The 22,173-nt window shown below is 40.3% G+C and overlaps 1 protein-coding gene across 2 annotated transcripts in view; it reads right to left on the reverse strand.

Moving 5' to 3' along the window:
- Window positions 1-1,651: 1,651 nt before the first annotated feature.
- Window positions 1,652-22,173, reverse strand: part of nrip2 (nuclear receptor interacting protein 2) — a 42,916-nt gene continuing 22,394 nt past the window's right edge. For both annotated transcript variants that reach the window (XM_072672491.1, XM_072672490.1), the window contains 5 exons: window positions 17,236-17,622; window positions 11,117-11,199; window positions 9,010-9,122; window positions 7,370-7,422; window positions 1,652-3,379 (listed from right to left, as the gene is read on the reverse strand). In XM_072672491.1, the coding sequence (XP_072528592.1) occupies window positions 3,260-3,379; window positions 7,370-7,422; window positions 9,010-9,122; window positions 11,117-11,199; window positions 17,236-17,622 (756 nt within the window). In that variant the 3' untranslated portion in view covers window positions 1,652-3,259. The remainder of the gene's footprint in view (window positions 3,380-7,369; window positions 7,423-9,009; window positions 9,123-11,116; window positions 11,200-17,235; window positions 17,623-22,173) is intronic.

Raw genomic sequence — 22,173 nt, forward strand, 5'->3', positions numbered from 1 at the left:
GGCCTATTGTAATTTACAGGACTTTACATTTCCCTCATTAACAGCAGAACGTAATAATAATGTTTGATATTATAATAGCAAAACCTGCTCATGGCTATTACCATGTGCTCATTGCATTATTGTTTATGTTAGCTTTGCATAATTGCTGACATATATATCCTGGCTATGATATTTCCATCCCAGCTCTCTGTGGTCATTTGAGAAATTATACAGATTTTTATACTGGATTAATCGTAAGTTATAATAGGTAATAACTAATTCAGTTTTTTAGGCCCATTTTGGACACAATTTTTAAACTTTGTTTTTTAAAGCTGCTGAATACTTGGCGACTTTGGAAATGGGTGATGGACTGGTCCCAGAGGAGGCACTCTGTGTGTCAGATAGGGTCAATGGAGGCAGGCCTCTTGGCTCACGCTGGCTGTGGGAACATCTGCTTACTCTCCACTGCCACATGAAATGAGACTTTAAATAGCATCCTACCCATCCTGGGTGAGATCACATCACTGGCACACAACCATGAGAACCTCCACAGCTGGAGGTGGGAGGGCTTGATGAAAAGCTGCACTGATTGTGATTGGTGACTCTTTTCTTTTTCTGGGCCTGTTTTTCTGTCTTAACAAAACATTGGGCTTTTAGCACCAGTCGGTCTTAAGAAGAGATTCACACACTTACTTGCCACTGTTTTCTTTTTTGGGATTTTAATAAATTGATGAAAACAATAGAATCTATCTTTATAAGAGCACAGCTGTTAACAATTCCGCTTTAAAAACATCATGAATCTGACTTTTTGTTGAAACTTTTCTCAAGAACAGATAATCGCTGTCAGAGCATTCATCATGAAACTCAATGTAAAGAACAACTGGCAGATTCACATGATGTGAAAACAAAAATAAAACCGCAAAAATAAAGATACAAGGTTTCAGAAGGTTTCAGTTTTTTTTCCATCATGTGAATCTGTCATTTGTTCTTTACATTGTAGCAGAATGTGTGAGAAATAGACCAATAGAAATGCTCCAAAATTACTAGGAATAAAATTGCTGTTTTGTTGTGAGGAAAATTCTTAGGAAGATATTGGTGAATAAGGCCTGTTGTCTTTAATGTAAGTTATGTATTCTGTATAATCAAATCATCAAGACAAAGTCTTTCAGAGTGTTTTTGCCAGACCACCTAGCAGGCGGGCCTAAAAGAGGCAACGTCCTACTGACTGGCTGAGTGACTGACTGACTGATAGACCTTGTAGAAACACTCAAAGAACTGCAAGAACTGCAGACTACATTTAGCCACAAAGCTAACGAGTATATGTGCTGCCAAGAGAAGATGCAATCCTATTATTGTAAAGAGAAGTGGTGCAACTAAATCAGGTGTATATGGTTACATACATGTTGCTAGGGTGTGTTTTGGCGAGCACTGGTTTCTATCCGCACCAGAAATCTAAGTCTATAAGGTTCTCTGAAATTAACCATTTCACATCAAATCACTTTGAAAGTCATTATTTACATCAGAAAATCTTTATTTTTACATCAGTAAAATTGAATTTTATTCAAAAACATTCTTTCTTTGTGTGTATGTGTGTACTGTGAACCTTCAGAATACACGTCCTAATGTGTTCCTAATGCTTTGCAATTTCATAAAGTCAATGGACACCTTCATAGCCAGAATACATATTTTTATTAGGCAGATAAAATACAGTTCAGAGAAAAGAAAAAAAAACACCAAAAATAAACTCTCTTGTACATCAATTTTTCCTTCCTCCACAGCACACAAATAACCGCAGTTATTATACACAAAAGCAGAGCGAATCTAAGCGGGAATGACCTCAGATGAGAGATCCGCTGCGGCGCTGAAAATGACAGAGGTCAGATGATTTAGCAGATTGAGCATTGTGTGCTGTCCTCTTGGTTACTCACACCATTCAAAGGGGATCAAGGGCAAGTGCTGTGTGGGCAGCACACGCAGGCGCCCTTTCGGTTTGACGTGTTCTCCCTCATTGCAGCGGCTTGGAGTGCAGGAACCAAATGAGCCATTGAAATCTTAGTGTTAGTCATAGTAGACTTGAGCTACGAGAAGCTGCACCAGGCAGATTTCTGACTGAAACTAAGACAAAGCAGATGCTTAGGAGTGAAGAAAATCCATGTGAGGCTTTGTTTGTGAGGGAAGCCTCTTGTGTTATGGTCTTGCTCACAAAGGTGAAGTGAGCAAAGGCAGGCAGGGCTGGAATTTTGTGTTAAACAGGAACTTGGCTTTAAAAGTGGTGGACCAGTTTTAGTCATAATCATACCTACAAATGTTTAACACAAAACATTATAAAGCACAAAAGCCTCCAGAAGATGCTAGCAACAAGTCCCAAACACGTACCCTTGTTCAGACCTACATTAATTAAAAACATGATTCTAAAAAATTATAAAGAGGGATATACGTCTACAAAATCGCACCTCTGGAATGTTCTGATACATCTGACATACATACGAAGTCGAGAGCCAGCTCAAGGGCTCAATTAACATTTAAGAGAGCGAGCAGAAGTTCAGCCTAGCATTAGGTGCTAACAACGTTCTTTTCAATGGTGTCCTGTGGGTAAAAAATTTGAAGAAACAGCTTCATTTTCAGCTTTTCTCACCATCACTTATTTTACCATCAAATACTTATTTAAGCCATAGACCAAGGCATGTCCAATTAGCGGTTTTTGCTTTGGTAGTAGCTTGAAGGCGCTAGCTCTTTAGATAGTATGAAGGCAAGGCATTTCTACTTCTGAGGCTCTTCCAAAGCCTTCATTTCCAAATCATAACAGCATTTTAATTGCACTGTACTTTAGTACATCAAATCACAAGGATATATGTGTAATTTTGATCATTTTGATATATATCGATGCAAATACCCATATACTGTTATGGCTGTATCATAATGATTAGATTAGGTCTGATTATAAAAAGGAAGCAATTTAGAGAGACTAACCCAAATAAATCAGTTCTCATAGGATCAATTTGTTCCACATAATGAAGACTTATTCAATAAAGGAGGGAGGGGGGGGGGTTACAAAATGCTATAAATGACACAGAAAACAACACAAGAAGATGTGGAAGTAAGAGAGAAGAGAAAGTGAGAAAATAGGAGGCTGAGGAGGGATAGACAAAGTTGTTCTGGCCATGTATGGACACTGAGTGATGCTGTAGTCCAAACACACTCTTTCTCCCAAAAATACTTCCTGTGTACCTCCCCCCCTGTGTAGTTGGGGGTTTGGTTTTGATAAAGGGGAAGTCAAAGGTCACAGGTTCTTGTTGTCATCATGGTGATGGCACTGGCTGCAGGTGGGTGTCTCCAAGAAGGGCAGCTCCTGCCCAGTGCTGTGGAAGCGGAGCACTCTGGCGTTCAGGTCAACACAGCACTGTGGACAACAAAACACAACACCTTATCTCAAATGGGCCTTTTAAAGATGTTACTACAGTTAAATTGGGATGCCAGTTAGCCTGCATGTTATATTCAGTCAGAAGGGTAGAGCAGCTCAAAGCCAAAGTTGAAGTAAAAGAAGCTACCAAAAACCAAAAACTCTTGAGTTCCTTAAACACTGTGTGCAGAATTATTAGGCAAATGAGTATTTTTATCACATCATCCTTTTTATACATGTTGTCCTACTCCAAGCTCTATAGGCTTGAAAGCCAACTACCAATCAAGTAAATCAGGTGATGTGCATCTCTGTAATGAGAAGGGGTGTGGTCTAATGACATCAACACCCTATATAAGGTGTGCTTAATTATTAGGCAACTTCCTTTCCTTTGGCAAAATGGGTCAGAAGAGAGATTTGACGGACTCTGAAAAGTCAAAAATTGTGAGATGTCTTGCAGAGGGATGCAGCAGTATTGAAATTGCCAAACTTTTGAAGCGTGATCACTGAACAATCAAGCGTTTCATGGCTTATAGCCAACAGGGTGGCAAGAAACGTGTTGAAAAAAAAAGGCGCAAAATAACTGCCCATGAATTGAGGAAAATCAAGCGTGAAGCTGCCAAGATGCCATTTGCCACCAGTTTTGCCATATTTCAGAGCTGCAACGTTACTGGAGTATCAAAAAGCACAAGGTGTGCGATACTCAGGGACATGGCCAAGGTAAGGAAGGCTGAAAAACGACCACCTTTGAACAAGAAACATAAGATAAAACGTCAAGACTGATTTTTCTAAGATTTTATGGACTGATGAAATGCAAGTGACTCTTGATGGGCCAGATGGATGGGCCCGAGGCTGGATCAGTAAAGGTCAGAGAGCTACACTCCGCCAGCAAGGTGGAGGTGGGGTACTGGTATGGGCTGGTATCATCAAAGATGAACTTGTGGGACCTTTTCGGGTTGAGGATGGAGTGAAGCTCAACTCCCAAACCTACTGCCAGTTTCTGGAAGACACCTTCTTCAAGCAGTGGTACAGAAAGAAGTCGGTATCGTTCAAGAAAACGGTCCCTCATAAAATGTGAGATCTACAGGGAGGGAAAACAGTACACCTCTCTGAACAGTGTCTGGAAGGCTGTGGTGTCTGCTGCACGCAATGATGATCGTAAACAGATCAAGCAACTGACAGAATCTATGGATGGAAGGCTTTTGAGTGTCATCGTAAAGAAAGGTGGCTATATTGGTCACTGATTTGTCAGAAATGTTTATTTCTAAATGTTGTGTTATATTGGTTTACCTGGTGAAAATAAACAAGTGAGATGGGTATATATTTGTTTTTTATTAAGTTGCCTAATAATTCTGCACAGTAATAGTTACCTGCACAAACGAATATCCTCCTAAGATAGCCAAATCTAAAAAAAAAACCCACTCCAACTTCCAAAAATATTAAGCTTTGATATGTATGAGTCTTTTGGGTTGATTGAGAACATAGTTGTTGTTCAATAATAAAAAGAATGTTAGAAACTAAGCTGGATTACTGAACAGCAGAAAGGAGCTTTTGATTGCGTCCTGTGGTAAACAGCAATGCGGAAGACTAAATGTATCCGGTTCAAAACATATTTCAAATAAAGGATAGAACACAAAGTTTATGCCCTAATGTTTATGGACACCCCTTCTAATGAATGCTTTCTGCTACTTCAGCTACATATAGCTTGTTCAGCCCTGTAGAGAAGTACTGCCAACAGAGGGAAAGCCCCCAGAATTGAGCTGTGGAGCAGTGGAACTGCAGTTTTCTGAAATGATGGTGCTCCATTCAATACTTTTGGAATGAGTTGGGGAGTTGGGGATTAGCAATGCTTCAGAATCTAGTAGAAAGCCTTCCCTTGACAGTACAGATAGTTACTCCAACAAAAACAGGACAAACTGTTGATTTTGAAAGAAACAATTAATATAAAGTTGTCCCAATATTTTTGTCCATATGTGTTGTAATTGCTGAAACCCCCCTTCTTTTTTGTCACATAGAAATTCCGGAGAGAAAAGACCCAGAGTTCCTTAAATGGGCATAACACGGTCTAAAATACATGGAGACAGAGTGCCTCAGCCCTGCATTTCTTATTTATCTACATTTTCTCTCCAGTTTAGTCATGGCCAATTCTAGGCGCCCCCCTACCACAAATGATCCTACCAATGCTTAAAGGGTGAATGCTAGACATCAGAAGCCAGACACTGCATACTTAATAAAACTGTCATTGTTAAATCAAAGTAAAAGACCCTCATTGGCCAGCATTGCAATGTGTGATGGATGTCAAGGACGGCCTTCTTACCCACCCAAAAAGAGCGAGATCAATTATACTCTCTGGTCCTAGCTACGGATGGCTGTTCCATTAGAGAATTGCATATATAAGTTGTTAAAAAGCCTTTACAATGAAATGAAAGTGTTTCATGAGTGTTTTAGTTTCCATGTATCATTAAGTTAATGTAGGTTATAAAAATTCATAGTGATATCATATGCAAACAGAAACTGTTCTGTGGGTGCAGCATTGCAACTTATCGGATGTTGAAAGTCCAAATAGGAGTTAAGTACCAGATGACTTTTAAAAAAGATATTTCTTTCGTTTAGATTTTGAACATTTCCAAAACTTCTACATGGTTGTGAACACAGCGCAAGAAATAAAGTACGAGAAATGTGAGCAACAGCTAATCAGTCAAAGCTGTCTAGGCTTTGTGATCAACTGAAACTCACAAAGGATCTAAATGTCTAAAATGAGCAGATTTTTATTCATAGGAATACATTCTATACTAAAGTATATAAATATATTATGTGATACTCTTTTCTACACTGGAATCTTCAATATCTTTTTTTTGTTACCTATTTTTGTATGTGCTCATTTCCATGCTCGGTGAACGAACGCTCCTGTTTGAGTTAACAGTGTTATCTCATTTGAATAATATTAAATACTGTGTGAATATAAATGTGAGTGACAAAGTGTCGGAAATGTATGCACTTGGTCTCCAGCCCCCAGACAGCCATGTTCCTCCACTTGTCTGGCTTTAGAGCCTTTTTTTCTTTTCCCTCTGAGACGAGTAATGATTCTAATACTAATGCTCCTCCTCCAACCATCCCCCATTCTCTCCCCTCTTTTTTTTAAGAACATATCTATTTTTGGGCTACTTTGAACACTTGGTAACCATGCTGGAAATAAAATGAATTTCACAATTCAATCACTCAGACAAAGACACATAATGGGACAAAAACTGTAGCGGATGTCCCCCGGGCCCCACTATCACCAGCACCATCTTGAAAGGAAGGCATGAGGGTTCTGCTTTACTAAAGTGAATTTCAGAGCTATGCATGTGGATTTTGACCAAGCTTGAAGCAGAAGACTGGCCAAAAATCTAATTTTATATAATGTAATCTATAAAAATGGACACAAATATGGAAAATCTTGGTTTCATGATGGCTACTAGTACTGGTTTTATCTATGGCTTTTTATTGATAACAGTGTGTCTTTTGCTTGTTACCTACATTAGCCTCCTAGCCCTATTGCAAAACTAAAGAAGCACATTTTGCACACCAAACTTAGAAATGCTCTCAGCGCTGGTTTATCAGAGGAGAGAATCTGTCAACGTCTAAGCTTTCAAGAGGAAACAGCAGGATTAAAGCTCACTTCCATTGAGAACTCCACTAAATTACCCTACCTTATCTTAGTTTTTTCACTGACCAAGACTCCAGACAGCCAGATCAGACATTGGAGTGATGCTATTGATGTCTATAATCACAGTTTGGGTGGATTAGGCCTGATGAATGTGAAGACTAGTTTTCCATTTTGCAACAGCAAAGCAATGTAGATGCTATCCCATGATTGTTTCATAGCTTCAAATCACCAAAGCCTTCAAAGGCAGTCCAAGGTTAGTGCTACTTTTAGCCTGTGGTGCATGCTGCTCATGGGAGATGTGGCTACTGAATATGAGAGAGGAGTAGAAACAAAAAAAAGCTTACTTTGAGTTCCAGCAGGGTGTGTAGGCCCAGGCGTAGCTCAAACGCTTCATCATCTGTGAATGAAAGAGAGAATGAAAAACACTGCGAGAGAGAGAGAGAACATATTTGAACCCTACAGGTGTATATTCATCCTTTGTCTCATCAGTGGGCTGCACAGCAGAGCTGGATCCTAAATGAGTTCATTAGCTTGGTCTTCAGTGCATCTGTATGCCAAATGAGTCACAGTGGCTACACGTGCCCTCATGTTTGAGGCTAATAGCTCCCTCCACGGCCTGATGCTCTTTGTCTCGGCTGCCTCATGGCTGGGAGAAAATGTCAGCAGCAGGCACGGAGCGTTCACAGCCCTAACAGGCACTCTGGAGCTTATGTAACAGGACATTTCTCGTTTTTGGCTAAAGACCATCCATGAAGATGTAATATACAGTACAGAGACTAAGCAGAGTATTCACAGAAGCCGTCGTGTCAAGGATGCTATTGCAAACTGCTGGGGGACCCCTGGGACAAACACAGCATGTTTTATATGTCAGTGGTCTGTGTAATATTTCTACAGCCGGCTCATTCTCAACCTCATCCTCGTCTGGTGGACAAAGATGAGGCTCTTTTAGATTAAGAGATTATAATATAATTAATAGACTCTTATCTACCATCACATGCTAAATGTGTAAATCTGTACAGTATAGACATAACCTTGAAGTAATTTTACTTCATATTGAGCATTGTTGTGAGGATTTAATTGCATTCAGCAATAAGAGTGTTAATAAGGTCAGGATGTTGGATCATCACCACCCCACCTTATAAATAAACTGGATGCAGCACCATCATTCCAGAGAACACAGCTCCATTGCTCTACCGCTCAATGGTGGAGGGCTTTATACCTCTCTAGCCCACAAGGTATTAGGCATGGTGCCAATAGCTTCATGTTTATGTGCTCCAGAGAGTCCTATTCTTTTGGCAATACTTCTTTACAGGGACTAGACAAGATGTGTGTATGTGTTTGTGTGTGCATTTGCACATCTGTGTCAGCAATGGGTGCAATGGGAGTAACTGGATGCATTCATTAGATGGGGTGTCCACAAACATTTGGACAGAGTGTATTTGCCAGGTTTGCTTTCCCTTGCCACTATTAACCTTGCTCCAATGCTCCAAAATCTAGCACAAAGCCCCTTCGCTGGACAGTAGAGACAATTACTCCAATAAAGGCAGGATCATCTCTTTTTAATACTCTTGATTTCTGAAGAATGAATGAAAGCAGGTGTCCCCATACTTTAGGTGTCCATATTGTATATAATTTATGACTTTAAAATGTTACAATGAAATCATGTGTGGTTAAATGTCTGAATATAGTAACAGTTACTATGTTACTACTTTTACCACTGGCTAAAAACAGAGTTTTTTTTTTTGTTGTTGTTGTTTAATATATTAGCTGATTATTTCATCATTTTTATAAAAATGGTACTTTATCATTTTTTTGAAGACAAGCATAATGAGCACCAAAAACCAGGCATGCAGTTTTCAAATTTTCTGTTGACCATTTAACCTGTTACACATAACATGTGTTTGAAAATGATTATTTTTTTTATTGTTGGTACAGCTTTTAAATTAGACTGGCCAGAAGTCTTTGTGGGGTGTTGAGGTCTTACCTATGACCTGAGCAGAACACTGCACTTTCTCTTTTCCCAGCTGCAGCTGCACAGATGTGACTGTGTTAACCCTGGAATCACTGAGGGGCTTGCTCTCTGGGCTGGATTTGAGTCTACAAAACACACACACACACACACGCACACACCATAGAAACAAGCAGTTAGCATACAATAAAGACATGTTTTGCTCATGTATTGTTTCATAGTCTAATAGTGCTAAGAGCTGTGTGTGCATATACTGTATTACAGTCTCTTGATTTCCATTAGTATTGCACCTTTTTACAGTGAAGGGTCTGTAGACAAACCTACAGACTTGTAGGCCTTTACATTTTTATTTAGTTCATTAAGAGGACAAAGATATCTAACACACTAATCACCCATGTAAAAAAAATAACTGATCTTTCAATCACTTTGCCTTGCTGAATGTAGATCTCACTCATAGTGGAGTTATGAAGTAACTTCATTTTGGGAGGAGGAACATGCCTAAAGCTCCTAAAATGCCCTCCTCCCTAATCTAACGTCCTATACATTCCATCTCTACCTTATTCATGTGTCAACCTCCCCTCCCCCCCTTATAGCCTTCTCCCAAATCATCATTAGCTGAAACATGAGCTGAACAAGCAAATTGACGTTTACAATCCGAGTGCTGTGGTCACCACAATGGTTCATTAGACAATGACCGAAAGAAAGCCCAGAAATGAGGCAAAAAGGTTTAAACCATTTTTTGAGATTCTAGCACATCACTGAAACCACAGTGAGAGACATTATCTAATAACTCTAGGAACATTGGTGAATCTTCTTGGAAGTGGCTGGCAGGAGATCATCAAAGGTTCCAGGAAAACATCTGAGGAGCTCTCAGGTCTCTCTGACCTCAGTTAAGGTCAGTGTTCATGTCTCCACAGTAAAAAAAGAAAAAGGAACTGGGCAAAGGTGGCATTCATGGGAGAGCAGCAAGGGAGAAACACAGCTAATCACAGACGTAATGCACTTCTCACAGTTACCCAAAAAAGTACCCGCACCATCCCTCAGCCTTTTGGGCTGATGTTCTATGGACAGACACGTCTGAAGTATCAGGATCTGGCTTAAAGCAAATCCTGCATTTCACAGCATAAACAGCCTTCAAACATGGTGGTGGTGGTAGGGTGGGGTAGGGATGTGTTGATGCCTGAAGACCTAGATAGCTTGTTTTTTTTGAAGGAACCATGGATTCTGTTCTGTTTCAGAGAATTCTGTGTGAAAAAGCTGAAAATGAGTTCTGCAAATAGCGATGTTGTTATAAGAAGTGTCGTTTAAAGGCACTACTGCTAAAGTTGCAATAAAGGGGCCATTACTTTTTTTTTCACACAGGTGATTTGCACTTTGCTCCATTGCTCCATGCTCTAGTAACACTCAACATCGATCAGCCATAACATTAGCACCACTGACAGGTGTAGTGAAAAACACTGATTATCTATATCTACAGTGGTTTCTGTCATAGGGTGGGATATACATATTAGGCAGCAAATCAAAAGTTTAACATTTTATTTGTCGCATACATAGTCATATACTGGATGACCAACAGCGAAATGCTCAGATGACTGTCCGCTCACATGAACAGGAAACAATAAAGGTAGAAATAGAATGTAAGGCAGAATTCTTGAAGGTGATTCCTGTTAAAAGCATGAAAAATGGGAATCTGAGCCACATGGACCAAGGGCCATATTGTGATGGCTATTCTAATCTCTGTTTTTTCTTGTATGCAGTGGTCAGTACCTACCAAAAGGGTGGGTCATTGATCTATGGCTCATTGATGCGATCCATGGAGGCCCTACCTCACAACGTGCAGGGCTTAAAGCTGAAGGATCTGCTGCTAATGTCTTGGTGCCAGATGCCACAGGACCTACTCAATATTAGGTGGTTCTAACGTTATGGCTGATCGGTGTATGTGTGTACTGTGTTTCAGATATCAGATGCGAGGACCATATATCCTCCCAATTAGGTTAGAATCTGGCCACAATTAGCTATAGGCTTCTTTTGTACAACATTGCTTGACTTGCTTGAGCTGGTGGTTTAGGCCCTAGTATAGTAATGTACAATAAGAGGACATAGGTGCATAGTTGTGACTCACCCCAGTCTTCTGCAGCATGTGCTGGAGATGTGGTTGTACTGACAGCCTGTGTTGATGGACACCTTTACCTCAGCATCACCGCACTGCAAGACAAACACACACTCACTGATTACGCACCACCGCCTCACTCTCTCACACAATGCTAATCTCAGTCTCACAGGAGGTTTTTAGAACCGTATTTGGAACTCTATTCTACTTGCCCTGCTTAGAATACGAATCAGAGAATTAGAGACAGCTTACTAACTCAATATGAGAAATTGCTTTGATAGAGTAACCACTTAGTAACACCATAGCAACCACCTAGCAACACTATAGCAACCAGCTGGGATTCCACCACAACCACCTAGGAAACCATAGGGATCACCTAGCAACACCATAGCAAGCGTCTGGGATACCACAGCAACACAATGGAAACCAGCTAGCCACACCATGGATACCACCTGGAATCCCACACAGCAACAGCCTAGGAAGTGCCTGCACAATAATACCCTTCCTTCAGGAAATGCACTAAAACACCACCAAGGATAGGTATTATAGCAATAAACACTTGCAAACATATTAAAACATTATTATAACCCAAAATAAATGTAGAAAATCATGTGTTATTTTCAATAAAAGTAGAACACAGGTGCCTGAGCAGTGGAGGAAATGGAGCAGATGCACCCCGAGACGCAGACATATAGTAAACAGAAGCATTTGCACCATTTTATAATTGAGCAAAATATTGATTTTTTAGTAGACATAAATGTGTGTGTGTGTTCAACGGATTGTATTATTATCCCTGAAGCAAAACAGTCATGTACAAACGTCATGTACATGTGTCTCCTCTCAGTTTCTGGCAGCAGAATGACTAAATTTCAATCAGTCTTATACTAATTTGTTATTTTTCTTGGCATTTTGTCCTAAATAATTAGAATGATACTTTGTCTTTTTGATCAATTTCAAATTTTTTCAAAAATGTTCTGCAGTAAAATGCAAAAAGACAACTGACATAAGAACTTATTAAAATTACTTTCTTTGAACTTTTCATTATACTTATTTTTCATAGGTTGGTCAAATGTTTGGTTAAAATAACAACATTTGTTTCAGATGTTCGACTTATTTTCTCAGAAGTGAGGCGGTGAGTTTCCCAGAAAGCCTGAAAATACTGATGATCCCTGATGGCAAATCCAGCAGCAGGAGAGTTGAGTTGCGCAAAATGTTTTTTTCAAGGCTCATTTTCCATGTATAATTCAATGGGTTTTGTCTGTATTTCCGCATATTACCTTATGTACTTATATACTACTCTTTATTTAAATGGTAAACAGAGAAAAAACAAACCATTACTTCAACATGTAGGTAAAAATAAAAAGGATAGTAATTATATTGACATAGTAAAGAGCAGAAAGAAAAAAAAAAAACCTTTTCCCGACTGTAATCTGCTTCCAACTGGAACCCCTAACACAAAAAAAATACTCTCTGACTTTAATTTAAAATCGGGTACCCATAGTACGTGTAAACCTGTTCCCCCCCTGGTAATCGAATGAAATCCATTTATTTCGCTCTCTGAGAAATAGGATGTGTTTTGTTGTAAAACAGCTTTATTCAAACCTATGTGTCACTATTTCTCTAGATACAAGCCACATCATCAAACAGCAGCACAGCAAGACCTGCAGAGTTGCTAGCTATAGTAAAAGTGCCATAGGTCACACTGAGGGTCAGAAATCGACACCCCAGTCCCAGTTCTTTATGATTCAGCCATTACATGATCCAGTGTGGGTTGGACTAACTGGTAGGTCAACGTGTGGCAACCTGTAACTAATGAAGCATGCTTATAATGAGCTGAACAGGACGGCTCCTGACCATGGAAGGCACTCTCAATGACCTTCAGTGTTTCATTATTGTGAGCTTTTATTTTTAGCCTTATCCTCTGGCCTCGTGTTCCAGGAGAGCCAACAGAATTCCACACCAACCATATTTCCCATCTGACGGTTCACTGTTTTTTAGCCTTGCTTTCCGTGAATGTGTGACTAAGCGGTTAGACATTGGTAGAATCAGCAAGACTAGCTGTGATCTTTAACTAATTGATCATCCAGTTATTTCCTGACCAGTTCGGCCATGTCAGCAGTATTGTTCCTCTGAAGAGCTACAGATGATATTTCTATGGGACAGTTTTTAGAGAAATCAGCAGTGGAGATTTTTGAGAGCATTTGAGATGTACGTCTGGCATGTGACCATCGTGCACTAACTGTAGCAGAGTATGGCAACACAGCTTTACTAGACAGTGTCTACACTGTCCAGCACTGTGCCAAGGTCAGAAAAAACCCTCTGTTATAGAATTGCAGTCATCAAATTACTCAATTTACGGCATCAGGAAAAAGGCTGAAATACATGTATTTAACAGAAAACCATACAGAAGGCTCAGCAGCTGAATCTAATGTCAGAGTTCAGTGACTCCACCTTCACCACTATCGCACCTTCATTCTTTTTAGGAACTCTTTCAGAAATCTTTTATACACCTCCAAACATCAGTGTTTTCAGTATTTCTGCTTCCCACCATCAAAGTCTTCCCAGACACATTCAACACTGTGACTGATCACAGAGGGAGGATGGACAGAAACACCTGTGGATTTGTTCAGATCTGAAGTATGAGTGGAGCTCTTAGTTTTAGTGGTGTACCAGGTCTTGCACTTTTGTAAGTCCCATTTCCTCTGGATCTTTTAACAGTGTTTTGAACTCTCAGTGTTTTGAAAACTCATGTTTCTTCGCTGACTTAAGGCCATTAAATATTCAGACTAATTTTCTGCAATGCAAATAATGTGACATTTTTACTGGAAATTAGTAAACAGAGGACAATGTCTGGCCTTTGTACAGTTCTGGAGCTGCCTATGTTTGCATAAGTTTATTTTTAAGCTGTCTTATGAGCATTACTGAAATCCAAAGTTTGCTCGAGTGGTTTTGGAAAACAATGGCCTTAATTGCTGTAGTCGCATAACTTTTGCTAGGATAATAAATGCAGTACATTCAAACATATTAAATTAGGTCAGCTCATATAATATGGGAGCCTTAGTTTTCCGTAAACCATGTAGAGTAAACTGAATTACTGGCTTTTTCTGTGTGGCCGGGTGCTCTTTCCACTGTTAACCGTCTTTACTCATTCAGCCCCCTTTGACTGTTAAGGGTGGTAGATGTCTAAAAGTAACGTTGCACCCCACCATAAGTTTCCTGTAGCTTAAAGTGAACGGCCTTCACTTTCACAGGCGCTGCAGTCATCTGTACGTTTCCTACCACAATAAAAGCAGTTTCCACCACTTGGTATAACGTTCCATGCATGAACTTGAGTGCTGTTCAGTCTGCCCCCAATGATTGTTCCAACCTCATTGCTTTCAACAGGAAATTCATTTTCTTTTATTTTTGCAGCCCCTCAAAAGTTTCCAGTTATTTACCTTATTTCTTTATTAAACACACCCTCACTCATGAAGGCTATATCAGATGTGTAGAATGTGATAAGAGTGTGCTCTCATTCTTCATATATATGTGTGTGTGTGTTTGCAAATGTGTGTAAGCAATTCAAGATCTAGAATTAAACTCATTCATTACATGCTAATGACGACAGCCTCCATTAGAGCACAGACTCGTTACAGAAGAAGAAGCATTAGAGCATTTCTGTCTATCACTCTGTTAAAAGCTGTCCCACATAGTCATCACCTCATCACTGATGTTCCATTTAAATGCAAATGAATGTCTCCACAGTACACAAAGTAGAGAGCAGAGGATCCCCACATGGGTTCTAGGACGCATGTTTCTTCCGAACATGTGTGGCGATGCAGTCCCCACAACCCATGTCCATGACTTCAGACCTTGGACGCTCGGCATGGTTCTCCATGACTCTTAAACTGGAGTTGAACTCTCAGCTGACTTGTGAAGGCTGTGAGGAAATGAGCAGCTCCATGCTCACTCCCACCCCTTTGGGCCAATAGGCTTTAATTGAGGCTCTATTTTTACTCCACTCAATCACAGCGTCAATACTGAGCCACCGACTTGTGTGGCACGAGGCACCAAGACGTTGCCTTTCGATAGGAACAAAATTCAGGCTCAGTTATGGATGTCTTTGCCTTTGAGATCTGCCACAAATTGTTAAAGGGACACTGCTCATCAAACACCTAGAGACAGCTTACCTCTCAGTAGAGTTACATTTCTTTTATAGTAGCCCTATTAAGTTCTGGTTCTGTCTTAATGGTGATTTACTAGCTATCAGAGTAGTGCTGACATCTCAACAAAAGCATAAAGTACACTATATGTCCAAATATTTGTGGACACCCCTTCTAATGAATGAATTCAGCTACCTTAAATTGCCCCCATTGCTGACAGATTTTCAAATACACACACATAGCTTGTCTAGTCTCTGTAAAGTCTCTGTCTCTGGAGCAGATGAACATGAACCTATTGGCACTATGCTTACTGCTAGGCATGGGCCCTGAGTATAAAGCCCTTCAGCATTGAGCTGTGGGGTAGTGGAACTGTGTTCTCTGGAATGATGAATGGTGCTCCATCCAATACTTTTAGAATGAGTTGGAGATTTTGGGATGAGGTGGGGTGCAGATCATCCAACATTCTAACAACCAACATCCTAACATCCAACACTAACGCTCTTGTCACTGAATGCAGTCAAAAATCCTCACAGCAATGCTCTGACATCTAATAGAAAGCAGACACAGTTATCCCAACAAAAGTAGGATGAACTCTTTTTCAACACCCTTGATTTTAGACAATGAATGAGCAGTCCCAATACTTTTGTCCATAAAGTATATGTATTGTACAATATTACCAATCTTGTTTTCCTTCAAATAAACTTAGTCAAGGTTAGTCATCCCTTAAACTCTAATTACCAATTGGTGGACCTCAGTTCCTCTTCGTTCATCTACATAGGAGGGTGCTGATGTCAAACCATCCCTCAAATCAGAATTACAGCAAAAACTCAAAAGGTTCAGTTGTGTCTGACTACCTGATAGCAAACCACCTAGCATTTTAAAAACAATCGTAAACCATGACTGTAATGGACAGCTGAAATATAGAAACGCATGCGGCGCTCCAACTTCCACCAGTGCAATCAGGCCATGTAGAGCATTTTGTTGATGGAGCTGTTTTGGTAAATCTCTCACTCTCTGCTGTGACTGCATGTCTGTGCTTCTCACCAGATTAAATTTCAGAGAAAAAAGTTCTTTTAGCATTGTTTGTCTAGAAATGCCCGACCTAACCGATACACCTTAACAGTGCTTGGGAGATTTGTCTGCTGGCACAGCTACCTAGCCACAGTGCTATACTTTAGCAACTGCTAATGGTGTTTGCCTGATTGACTCCTACTTGCATTGGCCAGCAGCTACATCACTGTCAGTCATTGCGTGGTCTGAAACACCCACACAGTACCTTTTTAGACTCTTACTTTGAACCCCATGACCTCTATTACTACAATGCTGATTACTGTTTCTGTAAATTAGGCCTTTAATATGTTAAGTTATAGCAAACTGACAATAAACTCATGCTAATATGTATAAAATGTTGTTTTTGAAAAGCTAGATGTCCCCTAATTTTTGAAAGCTATTGTGCAGTCCTAGATTAGCATTGAATAGGCTGCACTGCAATGGAACTCGACTCTCGGATGTCAGCCTTTAATGTCCGAATGGATTTGTCATTTGGACCTCGTTATATAGTAATGAACTGCTCAGTGGGTGAAAGCAGGGTGTGCAGGCCCATCACTCTTGTCTTAGAGCGTATTCAAGTCCAGCGTTCAGGTCCACTGGCTTTGTTTTCAGCTTGGAAATAACTACCTCCGGGAAGCTTTTGTGGGCATCAGCAAGTTGGGGATCTTAGCATTGCACACCTTCAAAAACCTTGTATGAAAAGACTGCATATCTCTGAGATGATGAACAGAGACTCATGAGTCACTAATGAACAGTCATAAGGCCTTGAATGGGGTTGTCTCATCACAGCGTCTCATTATGAGCTCCATTATGAGCGTGTTTTATGTAGGCAAAGAGTGGAGAAAGCGTGAGAGAGCGAACTGAATGAAGTTCGCAAAGAAGAAATGGGTTGTTCTGCACTGGTGTGGATGAAAGGCCTACTCATCATTCAAGTCATACCTTACACTGCACCAGCAGGGCAGACAGGACGGACACTCTCTCTCTCTCCTCTGTTCTCGCTTGCCCTCTCGCCTTCTCTCTCTCCGTCTCCGTTTCTCCCAGTTTCTGCTTGATCTCTGCCCTCCCCCCAGCATCACTGCTGTCTCCATCTTCCTCCTCCTCCTCTTCTTCTTCCTCATCGGACCTCAGGCTCCTCTCGCTCTCCTCCGGAGATTCCCTCTCCTCCGTGGAGTCGTCCACTGTGCTCTCGCTTCTCTCCTCCATCTCACCTCCCTCTTTACTGTCGGCGAGAGGTGAGCGAACGCGGGATGGGATGTCCCGGGCCTCCCCACGCAGCCGAGTGATGTTGCCCTCCAGGAGGCGCCGTTGCACGATGCTGTGTGGTTGCTGTAAAAGAGGGGGGGGGGGACAAGAAGGGGATGTCACTGCTGAACTGTAGCCAAGGAGCTTGATGTCAACAATCTAGATTTCAAGTCCCTGCAGGGTTTGGTACCTTCTTACCTCTCTGCTGCCCTTTATTTGTATTTAACTTCTCTACTACCTCGTAATTCTGCTGACATCCATGAACTTTCTGTTTCTTAATCAAAGTTCCACACAATATAAGATACAGGGGCTTTTAGTATCATAGGCCCTAAACTCTGGAACAGTATTCCTAGTCCATCTATATAACTGTTGTGCTCTAGTGTCTTCCTAAATGGAGCTGAAGATGCATCTTTCAGGTTGTCTTGTCTATGACCAAAGTACTGCAGCATATAGAAGAAATGCTTGAAAGAAACTTCCTTTTCTATCCACATCCTTTTGTTGGTTTTGTCTGATCTGTATCTGTTAGAGCTGACTAGCAGTGGATCAACATGGGTACCAGGTTTTAGGTTTCATTCAAGTTTCATTCATTTACTCATATGTAGCCTCTAAATGGTTATAAAGTGGTTTAAAGTGCCAAAGCCAAAGAGCGAAATGGAGGCTTTATCAACTAAACTCTCTAATCTGAAGGTCTGATTTAACTGCAGTCAACTAGTTAGTGGACAAGCTAGCATGCTGTGAAAGGCTTTAGATGGTGTTTTTTCAAAATAGCTGTTGTCTTCAAGTTTGCTTTTGGTGGAATTACAATATCCTCCTGAGCTTTGTTGTAGGGGTGGTCCCAAAGGCTTTTTTCTTTGTGAAGATGCAACTTAATGCTGCTAAGATAGCTTAGTTTTGTGTTTTACAAATGATTTCTTAAATGAAGCAGGTAAGTTTTATAAATCCTGCACAGGTATTAATGCCATTCAAGTCATCATACTATGAGCTAGCTATAGAGTCAGTGCTGGATATTCAGTATAAAAAATGCTTTTACATCAAATGTGAATAATTGTGTTTTTAATGCATTTTTTAACACCTGGCTCCACAATAAAATCTTCCACATGTGCATTTTAAGCCTTAATATGTGATTTTTCACATGCATAATTTCACAATACAAGTGGATGTTATTTCACAGATGTATGAAAAATGTCATCATGTGTCATTTCAGGGAGAATGGAAGGGATGTTATACAGAAAGAACATGATCATGTGAAATCATGTTCAGTTTATTAACATTATAATGACTGGATAAACTGCTTTGAAGAGGTGTGTGATGAACATTGTGGAAGTAAATCTGAAATAGCTTTATGCTGGATGCATTAGGTGTCTGGAAATAGCTGCTTTAGGGCTTATCTGTTCTCCAGTGGAGCACTAGATTGTTAGCTTGGAGTGGAAAAGAGGTTAAGAGGTCAACACCATTGATGAGCTTAGGACAACGAGACACTTGTGCCCCATTTAAGAGCCTTAATTACTGCTGAAAAAAAGCACTGCATGCTTTCATGTTGATAGCATGGAACCTCCTCCCTTAAGGGACATCCATCACTTCTAGGTCTTTGCTGTATGTTTCAGAGTGAGATTTGTGAAGCAAAGCAGTTAAGAATAGCTGCATTAAAAAAAGCTGACATGAGTGTCACTACACTTTAACGTCCAGAGGTCTATTCAGTTACAACAAAGAGTTCGGTGACAAAAGATCTAAACACAAATGCCACTTTCAGTGGTTTCGGGACACATGCACATTGTGAAACTATGAGGGATTTAACATCAGGGTTGCTATGTAACAGCCTGGTTAATGTGGCTTCAGTGGGCCTAATGACTGAACCATTGGAGTTCAGAAACTCAAGCTGAGAGGAAGAGAGAAACAAAGTGTTCTGTTTTGAGTGGTCTGATTCACTCATCAATGCCTGTCACTTCAGCTCTCTGTCTGCATTACCAGACCACCCAAGTGCTTCTGACCACTGGTCCACCATGCTGGAGTTTGACGCATCCTCGGCTATAGACAGATCAGCCTCGGAACACATCGGACCATTAACATATCCCTCCTCAGCCACTATAGTAAACAAAGGGAGATTTCTACCCCACTCCTGTACACTTATGGGCGATGGTAATAATTACTACTGGGTCAATATATTATAGTGGTACACACACATTTTGCATGGTAAAATCTAAGCACTGATTAATTTAGACAAAATGTTTTATTAAGGGCTTACACTTTACTAGTTACGCTCTAAGGGCCTGTATGTGAGAGGTCAGTTCCCCACTCTCATAAGTACATAATTCATACATCACTTTCCTAATACTTATTGAATGATTCATAGTATAATTCAGTGTTAGGACTAATATTAAAAAATGAATAATAAGCCTAGGGTCAATGGGTCATAGTAAAAACTATATTTGAACACTTCCTTCAATACTGCTTCAACATAGCAATTCCTTAAAAGACTTCCATTTCTCAAAGTATGTTGGATCTGTGCATTTGATATAATATCTACATTTGTGAGAGAAAGGTATCCAGGAGTTTGAGGTTTATGAAAAACTGTAAATAGGGATGTCCCCATCAGATTCAGTTAATCAGGCAAATCCAGACATATTTTAATGGCTTAGGCATTGGCTATTTTACACCTAAGCCGATTCTGAGCCTTTGTTTTTTACCACTGTGGTTTAGCAGATTGTCCTCTGGCCCTTTCTAGGCATCATTAATGAACATTTTCTTAGAACATAACAGAAGGGTAAACTGAATGTAACATTTGTGCTGCTTTAGCCCATGCTTCCAAACTTGTACTTATACAAAGATATTCTATTCTGTTAAATGAATCTGGTTAATTACACTCTCACCACATCTTTACTACTAAATGATAAATCATTCACATTTCAGTTCACCAGCAGGAACTAAAAAAGGGGGTCGTATGTGAAAATTATTACTTTTTTGCCACTCTTACTGTAATGAATGACACTCCACCACATATTCTCCCCACTGCCCATAATACAAATTGGTCAAATCAAGTTCTCCCTTGTCGACAGCTATAAATGTGGACAAATCTGGACAAGCTAAGAGATACAAAATCTGTATTTAAAGTGAAAGAAGCTGACAAGGACTGACACAGTAAAGTAAGATTACAGGATTTTCCTAAAATGAAAACAATAAAAAAATAAGCAGAACCATGTGGTTCAGAGACAGCTTCTAACCCCAAGCTATTAGGCTGCTGAACGAACAATGGCGCAGTCCACAAGTTATCTTATCTGTATCATCACACCTACACCCCATACAGACACATTCTGAACCCTGCACTTACTTACTGGAACTGTTCCTATGCTCAGTCATACCGCATCCGCAAAGACTTCTCCCACTCACACTACACTGTATTTACACCTATCCGGCATCTTTTTTTAAATATTAATTTAAACATTTGGAGTATATTAAACCTGTACATTTAAATTGCTTTCAACCAGTGCAATATTGTAAACAATATGTATAGTATGTATAGTGTGTGTATATGTATAGTATAAGTTTAGTTCTCTGAGGGACTATGCGTCTAATTTTTTCACTCACCTTATAGCTGTTTAATGTGACATGACTATAAAACTTGATTATATTTGATTTAAAATATGACTCAGCTTACACAGAGCTTGCGAGAGGTCCTGTGCAGCTCCACCAAAGTTACATACATACATGGGGCAGTGGTGGCTCAGCGGTTAGAGCGCCGAGATATCGATAACAGGGTTGTGGGTTCGATTCCCGGGCTCGGCAAGCTGCCACTGTTGGGCCCTTGAGCAAGGCTCCTGCTCCCCGGGCGCTGGAGTTGGCTGCCCACTGCTCTGGGCGTGTGTTTGTGCCCCTAACACGTGTGTGTGTGTATGTGTTTACAAATGTGTACACATTTCGCTGTACAGTGTACACTGTACAGTGACAAATACATGCACCTTTACCTTTTTTTTTTTTTAATGAGGTAGCGACAATCTGGGCCCTGAGTAGCAACGACAGTGACACAATTCCCCCATTACAAGTCAACATTACTCTAAAGGTGCCATTTAAAGGCAAATTACTACAAAATGCTGCTTTAACCCACACTGAACAGCACATCTTACCCAAACTGTGTCTATGTGTATTTTTCATAGAAACACAAAGATCAGATCGATGTTGGTATGGCTATAAACACTGGATTGGGACATCTCTAGTTGTGAATGTTAGACTTTTTTTGACATCAGTCAATGTGGTCTGGCTTTTAAGACACTAATAGTTTAGTTGCAGGCAGTGCAGAGCAGTTCTCTGATCTCAGAGATAACCAGCATTTGTTTCCACTGGCCAACTAAAGGAGGCACTTTATCTCTCCAGCAGAGTGTTGTGGGAGAGACACTGCAATTATCTTGTGCTTTAATCTCCTGCTCTCCTCCTCTGGCTTAGTCAGCATTAGCAGTATTTCATAAAAATCCAAAGAGATGCGGCTGTTTTAAAAGGGCATCTCCTTTCTTCTCTCCTTCTTCTCCTTCTCACTTCTCTGCAGATATGATACAACATTAAAAGAAATAGAAGAGCACATGTTTGGTTGCTGACTTCTCTGTTCTCTTTAGTATTCACTGTATGAATTTGTTTAGTTCCACCAGC

Source organism: Salminus brasiliensis, chromosome 2, assembly GCF_030463535.1.
Source record: "Salminus brasiliensis chromosome 2, fSalBra1.hap2, whole genome shotgun sequence".
Classification (NCBI taxonomy): Eukaryota; Metazoa; Chordata; class Actinopteri; order Characiformes; family Bryconidae; genus Salminus; species Salminus brasiliensis.